Source organism: Eublepharis macularius, chromosome 4 (assembly GCF_028583425.1).
Source record: "Eublepharis macularius isolate TG4126 chromosome 4, MPM_Emac_v1.0, whole genome shotgun sequence".
NCBI lineage: Eukaryota > Metazoa > Chordata > Lepidosauria > Squamata > Eublepharidae > Eublepharis > Eublepharis macularius.
In genome coordinates, this window is record NC_072793.1 from 61,712,687 (window position 1) to 61,722,381 (window position 9,695).

General features: G+C 44.3%; 1 protein-coding gene across 1 annotated transcript; it reads right to left on the reverse strand.

The window, feature by feature from the left end:
• Positions 1 to 6,054: 6,054 nt before the first annotated feature.
• On the reverse strand, positions 6,055 to 9,296 carry DUSP1 (dual specificity phosphatase 1). The gene is made up of 4 exons (XM_054977482.1): positions 8,607 to 9,296; positions 8,112 to 8,257; positions 7,662 to 7,881; positions 6,055 to 7,162 (listed from the first exon to the last, which is right to left on the reverse strand). The coding sequence occupies exons 1-4, from the start codon at positions 8,974 to 8,976 to the stop codon at positions 6,792 to 6,794; spliced, it is 1,107 nt and encodes a 368-aa protein (XP_054833457.1). The 5' UTR covers positions 8,977 to 9,296; the 3' UTR covers positions 6,055 to 6,791.
• Positions 9,297 to 9,695: the final 399 nt, after the last annotated feature.

Consider the following 9,695-nt stretch of genomic DNA (forward strand, 5'->3'; position numbering starts at 1 on the left):
CACAAATGATTTCTACTAAAGGCTTTACATAGAGATTGAACAACACAGGATAGAACTGAGCCTTGAGGAACCCCATATGGCATGCCCCACTCTAATGACAGCTGGTTTGCAACAGCAACCTCCTGCGTCCTGCCTATCAGGAACAATTTAACCAATCCAAAGCACCCCCCTTAAGCCTTACTTCTACTTATAATGTCTGAACAAGATAGCATGGACCACAGTATCAGAGGCTGCTGATAAATCCAGTATGAGCCAGAGAGAGGTGACTAAGGCCACCAGCACTGAGTTCCTCCTGTAGCTCAGCCTGAAACCACATTGCAAGGGGTGTAGGGCAGATGAATTATTTATTTCCATCACCTTGCTTAGGAAAGGCAAATTAGACACCAGATGATAACTGGCCATGTCATTGTTCTCTAGCTATGATTTTTTAAGTAGCTCAAGAAAAGTTGCCTTGAGTCAGTGATTGATTTATAAATAAATATTAGGGACTCATTAATGTGATCCTTACAAGCTTTCAGTAACCAGGATGGGCAAGAATCCAAACAAGTGGGGGCCTTCACAGGTCCCAGGATACTGTCAGCATCTATGGTAGTAACTAGATGTAACAGATCATCTATACCACTAAGGATTACTCAGCTATATTACAGCCAGCATCCAAATCAAAACATATTTGGGTGATTTTTCTCAGCAAATTTTTTAAAAAAAATTCATAACTGATCATCTGTCCCCAGGAATTTAAAAGCTCAGATACTGGAACCAGTAAGTGCCAAAATACTTTAACTTGAGCTGGGTGCAAACTAGAGATGGGCATGAACCGGAAAAAACCCGAACCATGTGGTTCATGGTTCGTCAAATTTCACGAACCATGAACTTTCATGAACCTGCCCCTGGTTCATGAACCGGTTTGTTTGGTTCATGAAAACAGCACATCCAGGTCAGAAAAGCATCACTTCCAGGTCAGCAGAAGGTCACTTCCGGGCTAGCAGAAGTTCACTTCCAGGTCAACAGAAGGTCTGTAAGAAGTCCATCCCTTGTTGCCTAGGAAACTGATTGATTGGCACCAGGCCAATGACGAACCAAAAAACGAACCAAATGAACCAGCCTAAAAGTTTGTGGCGGTTCATCAGAAATGGATCTGACGAACCATGGTTCGCGAACCATGAACCGGCCTGGTTTGTGCTTAATTTTGGTTTGTATTTCGGTTCGTGCCCATCTCTAGTGCAAACTAGCTGATGCAAAAGTTGCAAAGAAATAGGATTTCTTTGCAACTGCTTCAGAGGTCTTCCAGTGACCTGTGATTCAGTTCGTTTTCCTCGAACACAGTCGAAAAAGGCATTTTTCCCTACCTTGATTAGTCTGATCTGGCCATATTAATCCATGTTACGGTTACCTTGAAGCTCTAATATTTTAATGCACTCTCTATTCCCTTGAAGACAACCGGGAAATTAAAGTTGGTACAGAATTTCACAGCCTGGCTATTATTGGACATGAAGCATAAAATGCAGAGAACGATGCATATGAACAACTTCTTATGTGAAGTCAGTTACCATTTGAAGCAGCTTCCATGTGGTATCTGTTGTCTAGTTTATAATCCTGTGGAACCCTCTCTATGTGTACATGTGTTTCCTCCTGGAATTTCATAAGGCTCACATATGGATATCTGACCCTGTGAATGTTGGGTCTCCAGATATTTGTTTTACCATACTTTAACCTACATACATTTGACATGCAAGATTCCCTGAACTAGTCTGGCTAAGTGGAAAACATGATCCTGCATCCTACATGTACACTGGTGCTTCCATTTGAAGTGTAGATGTCACATTCCTCTGTGTATAAAATTTTAAACACCCATCCACAGAGCCCAATCAGAGTTCCCAGGCCATGGATATACAGCTTACACACTTTACAAGTTTGAGGGCAGTATTGATGCCATACTGGTTCATAAAGGGCAAGCATGTTTGCATTGTAAAGTGTGATTCCTCTGGGATAGTTTTAGTCAACGCAGCTGCTTAATCAATCAGGAAGTCTGTACTAAAAGACTCTCTCACGACATTCTCTACACAGAATTTAGTCATCTGTACTCTGTTAGGACCCAGTTAACGCCCATAACTACAAGTGAAATTCTTTTTTCCCCTTCTCTTTTCCTTTGCAGAAGCATTTTGAGAGGGGAAGCCCACCACTTTGTAGTTCTCAGTTTGCCAGGAAATGTGTATGAGCCCAAGGGCTGGAGAAGTAATCAGGGAAATCCCATGAGAAAATCAGACAGCTATTATATCCCAAGGATGTCTGTGTGAGAGAAACCAATAAGCACAGTCAACATATGTCAGAAGTACTTAAAGTCTGTTTTGACCTGCAATAAACGTAACACAGAGAAAATTTAGTTTAATTACTACTGTTGCCACCACTGGAGAAGGAAAACTCACAGTTTGGTTTAGTCCATAATGACCTACATAGCTAAAGCTGTGTTTAGTGACTTCCCAGCTGAGGTCAGCACAGATAAGACTACCTTCTGCCTTACCCTGTGGCACTAAAGCCATGCTGAAGAACAAACAGCTGCTTAGCAAATGAGCCCAGCTTGTCATCATCTGATGTAATTTTGCTTTTCAGTAATTACCTGTATGGCGTAATGTAACTGTAGGTAGTATGCTGGGTTGATACCAAAGATCATTTATTCATGGCATTCTATGACCTAGCATGCTCTCTTTTAAAAGGCAATCTACTAAAGAAAGTCAACATAAGGAATACCCCCAGAAACAGATAACTGTGCCTGTGTACCATATTTTTGTTTGTGAGTGTATGTGTGTGTGTGTACTGTAATTTCTGAGTAATTCTGGTGGAGTTCTCTTTATCTTGTGCTTGTTGTATGTACTTCTGTGGGCTTCAATAGTTGTCTGATTATTTACACTGGAATTGTATTTTTTCTCCTGTGGATCCATAGGTGATTACAACATTTACTGTTAAGTGTGTGTGTGTGTATTTGTAGCTCTGCCTGGCAACCAACTAATCCTGAAACAGGTTCCTGACAATGCTGAACAGGCCTTTTTTTGTCAGCAACAGGAAGTGATGTATTTGCCTTCCTCACAGAAGGGAAACTCCTAGTGGTTTCCATGGAGATATAGGCAACTGTGTAATTACAGACTTATATAATCTTAAAGACACACGCAGTGTGTGTGTTTCACTCAAATGGGGAAGTAATAAAGAGCACCCTTTCAGAACACCCTGACTGAAAAGCGGGTTGAGTAAAGAGCTGGCTGGGTGTCTGTGCTGTGAATTTAGGTGAAATAGAGAGTTTTAATGCAGTAAGCATTGCAAACTATTATGTGTTTATACACACATATGTGCATATATAGATGTCTAGATGTATACAGTTTCTAGTTGAGATATTAGGAAATATCTAGTGCCAGGAAAAATAACTTTGCTTAAAATAACCTTGGCTTTTCCCTCTGTAATAAATCACTGAACGCAAATAACTAAAAAGCCTTCAAAAGTAACTGCATGGCCTTGTGCCTCCAAGCACAAGCTGCAACCAGCTGGGATGGGTTTGTTCCGGAACATGAATCATGCCCAAGTAGCTCTTTTGTGCCCCTTTGTCAGGTGCCCGCTGCTTAGATTGTAAAATCAACTGGCTGCCAGGTAATGCTTTCTATTGTTTTGTCAAACACATAAAACAAGCTCCTGCAGCTCACAGAGGAAGAGCATTCTATTGGAAATTCAATTAAATAGGAGAAATCTTTTTTTTTTTAAGTCAGACATGTCTGGGGCTTCCAAGGTTGTATTTTTCCATGGACAGCTTTGGTTTGAAGGTGGAATCTCATTGCACAGCCCACATCACAAGTAGAAAAAAAATCTCTTTTATTCTGAAATAGCTGTTACACAAGAAGCACCAAGGGAGGGGTGAAGAGACAGCATGCTTTCATGGAAGAATAAAGCTCTTTGCAGACTTATGTTTTTCTTCATTACATGTTTACCTTCCCCTTCCTTCAACAAGCTTGGAATGGTATATGTGGTTTTTGTCCACTATCTGTGCTTTCACCTTCACAATAATCTTGTGAGGTAAGTTATACTGAGTGATAATGACTAACGAAAGATCACTCTGTGAGCCGCCTGGGGTTCTGAGCCCTAGAACTATTCAGTCTAAATCCCTCAAAAAAAAAGAAAAGAAAAAGCCTGTGTTAGGAACATGACCATGATGGGAGTTTGGAAGAGGATATAGAGACGTTAACTTGTGAATGTTGTATTCAGCTGTCAATATAGACAGTGAACATTAGGGATCTTCATTTTTCTTTGTGCTTCTTGTATCTCAAATTATCATCTTTTAAAATTCTACTTAGTGAAGAGCATCTGGAAACTTCCACATGCAAATTTTCCTAATTAAGGACACAGTCTCCAATAAAACTGAATTTATACAGAGAACTGTTAACAGAGTATTGCAATGAGATGTCTAGGGGGGATAACTGACCAGCCTCTACAAACATAACATCATTTTTAACCAGTGGTCAAACATCACCCTGGACTTCAAGCTTTGGTTTAATGATTAGCAAGCTGTTAGCTTCAGATGAAGTCACTGAGACTGAAGCGCCTCTTTTCTGCACCTGTGCAAACCTGTCTCAGATAGCATAGGGGACAGAGAAAAGCAGAATTTAAGCCGTTGGACCTTGGAGGCATAAATCTAAAACGATTGTCTGTGTTTCTTTTTTGGCACAGCTAACTGCATTAATTACTCCCCCAAAGGAAGGGAAAGGTAGATCTTATGACCTACAGATTGTGTCTGAGGCCAGGGTTGAAGAGCATGTAAAAGAGCTCAATCCAGCAAATAGGACGTTGACCTTGGAATTAAAATTGAGTGAGTTCATATTCCAAATTAGCTACAGCCTCACTGTTTGGCTTCAGGGAAGGTACAATTGGCCAGCCTCAGTTGTTCATTTACAAAATGGGAATAATTGGTAAATGTATGAAACATCCCACAAGCAAGAGTATCAATACACAGGGTGAAGGCCACCCCAGTATAATGGGCTACAAGTCTATGCATTTAGACATGCATAATTCCTATGGAATTGTGATTTAACTGAATCCATCCACTGGGATTGTGTCGATCCCTCTGCAGCAGCCCCTTAAGAAAGTGGAATGGATTATCGCAATCACCGACTCCAGGCAATGGACTGCCTCTCATTGGAATCTCGTCTATGAAACCAGACAACAATGCTAACACCTCACTACAATTCTACAAGGATGAGGATGCAAACAGAGTGGTCAGCCAGACTCTCTTCCATCCCAAGAAGCCCCTCCTGCTCTTTTTTGCTGTTCTCTCCCTTTGCCACCACACACATACATCTCACCCTCCCAAAACACAGGAAGAGAGCCAGGATGCACAGCTGCCGATAGTTTTGCCACTGTGTTCCTATGGCTCAACACAGATGCTGTTCCCCCCGCTCCTTTCCTGATTTAGAATCTACGCTCTCAGTCTGGGAGAAAGCAAGAGGCCCACACGCAGCCTCCGTTACACAGTTCTAGGTACTCAGCAGGGCTGACGTGATATCCTAACAGATGTCCTTGGATGCTTTCTTACAATGAGCTGCATAAGATCCATGTCCTAATTCAGACCCACCGCTGCTGTGCTCTCCCAGCCACTTAACAGAGGAATTTGCAATATTTGATCTGATGATACTGGTGGTGCTTATGGGGCAAAGACTACTTAGATGCAGGCTAGGTCCCCTCTTCCCTTTCCAACAAATGATCAGAACAGGAAAGAGCTGACAGTGCTGTTAATCATCCTTTGGGGAATTCAGAGATGGGTGTGAACTTTCTTCCCCATCACAGAAGCCGTTTGATCAACACTTGCAAGGAGACCTTGATTGGAAACATATTTGTAATCCCCACTGGATGGGGGGACAGGTCTTTTATCTGGGGGCTGCATTGGTATCTGGACTCTTTACAGACACCCCTTTCCTCCACAAAGCAAGCATTTCTTCCTGCGTGCCAGCAGGCAAGCTTTCTGGACTCGCAGCTGCCATTTTTCAGCATCAAAAGAAAACTCTTTAAAGAATACATTATTCATAGAAATGTCATAATTTATTCAATTTGTATAAAAAGGCATAATTATAACAAAAACCAGATCTTCCATCATAAGAAGAAATATATTATTTCATATCATAAATAAATCAGCAAACATACAACCCTTAGCAACCAAAACCACAAACACTCCTTTGTGCTTTCAATGTCAGTGCTTAGGAAACAGTTTTAAGGTATATTTACAGGATTACAGTACCCAAAAATACTGAGGTATTTGGTATTTCTTTTTTAAAAAATGAAACTTGAGACTTATAAAGGCAAAACATGCACGCACGCACACACGCGCACGCACACAATGCAATTATACCATAAAATAAATAAATACCAGGACTTCCTCATACAAGGGGACAATGTCACTGTAGCCTAGCACACCCAGGAACAAGAATACTGTAGGGTTTGCCAACAAAGCACAGACTGACGGACGGAGAGAGACAGAAAATGTTAAGAGTACATGTTCAGGAGTAGAAAGCAATGTCCACTGTGCTTTGTCTCCTTTGTAGGCATCCAAATGTTGGTCACACATACATCTCAGCAAAATCTAGCAGAAAAGACCTTGTTTTCTGGAGTCAGATATGCTGTGCTGATGACTCTATATTGCTTTGCAGCCGCAAGGAAAAAGAACCCATGCGAGTGAATGTAACTGTTCCCAAGGTTATTGCACTTCTGAGATAACAGCAAGAGTATCAAGTCTTTGTGTTGAGAGTCAGTTTGTTCCTGCCTTTTCAGCAGCTCGGAGAAGTGGTGATAGGGCTCTGAAGGTAGCTTAGTGCACTGGCAGAAGGGTGTACAGGGATGGAGACTGGAAAGTTAAAGACAGTTGTTGTGGGTGCCCCCCTGTCCAATGCAGACATGGCAGGGCTTCCAGCCTCTGCTGAGCAATTTGGAGCAAGGACTTGGGACTCAAACTGCAGCAACTGTCCCATGAAGCTGAAGTTGGGGGAGATGATGCTCCTTCTCTGCTTCACAAACTCAAAGGCTTCATCCAGTTTGACTCGGTTGGTCCTCATAAGGTAAGCAAGGCAGATGGTTGCTGAGCGGGAGATGCCCGCTTGACAGTGCACAAACACTCGCCCACCATCATTTTTAACAGAGTCTGCAAATGAGTAAAACACCAACATTAGCAAACAGGTAACACTCCTGCGAGCTTTTCATTCTGAACTTCAAGGTTATCCTTCCTATGAATCTACAGCTTGAGGCACGAAAGAGAGCTGTAAACCAGTGGCTATGTATGCTCGGTATTGATCTGAGATTATAATTTCTTCCAAGTGGCCACTAATTCTTGTTTGAAAAATTGCATTTGAAAATGCAGTCAACAGAAGACTGGCTAAAATTACTAGCTGATGTGGCTATTTGAGTTACAGAAATCCATGGACATTTTTAGCGTTTGACAACACTATCTTCCAATGTAGCTCAAACTCCAACACAGCTATGGATTTATTTCAGGCTATGCTATTTTAATCTCTGAAGATATAATACGCTCCCTGCATCTCAAATTTAAAAGGGTCTAGAGGCTTCAGTTAAGATGCTGACACCCAGGGATAATTTAAGCTCATTACTGTGACGTGGAGACTGCGGCGAGAAAATGCATTTACCTATGAAGTCAATAGCTTCATTAAACCAGCAACTGATGTCAGCTTTGTGGTTATCCTCTACAGGGATGCTTTTGTACTGGTAGTGCCCCTCAAAATGGTTTGGGCAGTTGGCAGAGACGTTGATCAAGGCTGTGATCCCCAAAGCATCCAGCATGTCTTTCCTTGAAGCATGGTAGGCACTGCCCAAGTATAGGAAAGGCAGGATTTCCACTGGACCACCCTAAAAGAGAGAAGAACACAATCTTTTAATCCTCCTTCAAAAAGAGCTTCCCTCCCTGCTGTCTAGATCTAATGGCTTTCTGTTACATCCAACATTTGTTTTGTCTTAAACATCACACCTTTCCAAACTGGATATGGCTGTGAGCGCCCTCATTTTGAAGAGACCATTTCAGAGCTAACGGATGAAAAAGGAATATGTATTTTTAGGCTCACTGATGCTTTGCAACTGACCTGATCATACAGAGGAGTCCCGCAGGAACTGCAGTTTGAATCAGCGCTGCCAGGCATGTTGGTGCTGAGAGGCAGAGTCAGGCCCTTCGGAGCAGAGGGTTTTGTGCACAACTCTGGGCAAGCAGAGAATAAGGCTTCATATCCTCCTGTAAGAAGATTTTGAAAAAAAGATGTGCTATTAGCTATTTTCAGAAGTACATTTGGGGCATGCTTATAGAAAACGCTAAACGGACCCAATTCGCTTTGCTCCGTTTGTCTTGAGGAGGTTTAACCAGGAGCAGAAACCAGGAGTCTTCCAGCTCCAGCTTCTCTCTCCTTTTAAAAGAAAGAAGCCGGAGGGGGAGGCACTCGGGAAGCTCTTTCTCGTTCTTTCATGCGGTTCCGCGCGGGCCTTTGTTGTCGGGCGCCAGCGCGGTGTCCGCAGGGTCTGATTCCGGGCGAAGAAAGGGCCGGGGAAGGCGCGCTCGCTCGCTCCTCGGAGCTCGAGAGACTCACCCTTGAGGAAGCAGATGCGGGCGTCGCGGGCTTCCCGGCGCAGGGTGTTGAGGGCCAGCATGAGGGTGCTGTCTCTCTTGGGCGCCTCCAGGTCGGCGCTGCGCTCGTCCAGCAGCACCACGGCGTGGTAGAGCCCCTTGTGCAGGCGGGCGCGCACCTCCTCGTTGGGCACGATGTGCTCCAGCCCAATGGCCCCCTTGGCCCTCCGCCGGACGATCGTGCTCAAGCGGACGTTGTGGGAGCCGCCGACGTGCGAGGAGTTGAAGGAGAAGAAGGAGCGGCAGTCCAGGAGCAGGCATTGGAAGGCTCTGTCCTTCAGCAACCCCTGCAGCGTCTCACAATCCAGGGCACACACGTCCATGTTGACCATCGCTCGGCACTGGGCAGACAGCGCGAAGGCGAGCGGCTGGGACAACCGGAGCCGCCTTTTGTCTTGGCTCTGGGAGGCGGTTTTCTGCCCCGGGCGCCTCTTTGTTCTTGCTTGGGGAGGTTGGGGGGGTCTTGGCGCTTTTCAAACCCAAAGCGGCGCGGCTTGCAAACCAAAGCTCTTTTCCCTGGCTCTTTCCCCCCCGTATCCCAAAGGTGGCTGGATCTGGCCGAGGTTAACAGAGGAGCTGCCGCTTGCTTGGCTTTTGCGCTTCTCGTTTGTTGGCGGCCTCTCGATTCCTCTTGTGTGGCTGGTGCAGTTTGCTTGCCGGCTGGACGGAGCGCCGTGCCTTATATAGTGTAGCCGGAGATTGCCGCCTCGATTTTTTTTTTTTGTGAATGGAGCTGGCTCACGTGACTGCTTTTCATGGAAGACGTCATTTGGCGGAGAGCCGTACCGGCGACACTCCCCAGGCCGCGAGCGCTCACGTCATCCAGCAAAGTCGATTTGAACGCGCGCACACAAAGCCTTCCTGCAGGAAATCGACTGATGCAACGCTGCGTTCTTCTCCTCCTCTAGCTCTCCTGCCAACATGAGCCTGGCTTTCAGGGGGTGGTTAAAGGGCACACGATGTAAAACCAAAAAACAGGAATGCTCTCTCACACACAACCCCGATTCACTTTTATAATTTACTAATGCGAATGAGGTTTGGTAAGTTTGAT

Coding starts and splice junctions, on each gene's coding strand:
- DUSP1 (XM_054977482.1), bottom strand. CDS start 8,976: ATGGTCAACATGGACGTGTGTGCCCTGGATTGTGAGACGCTGCAGGGG. Junction 8,258..8,606: donor CCGCATCTGCTTCCTCAAGG/GTGAGTCTCTCG, acceptor ATCTTCTTACAG/GAGGATATGAAGCCTTATTC. Junction 7,882..8,111: donor GGACTCCTCTGTATGATCAG/GTCAGTTGCAAA, acceptor TCTCTCTTTTAG/GGTGGTCCAGTGGAAATCCT.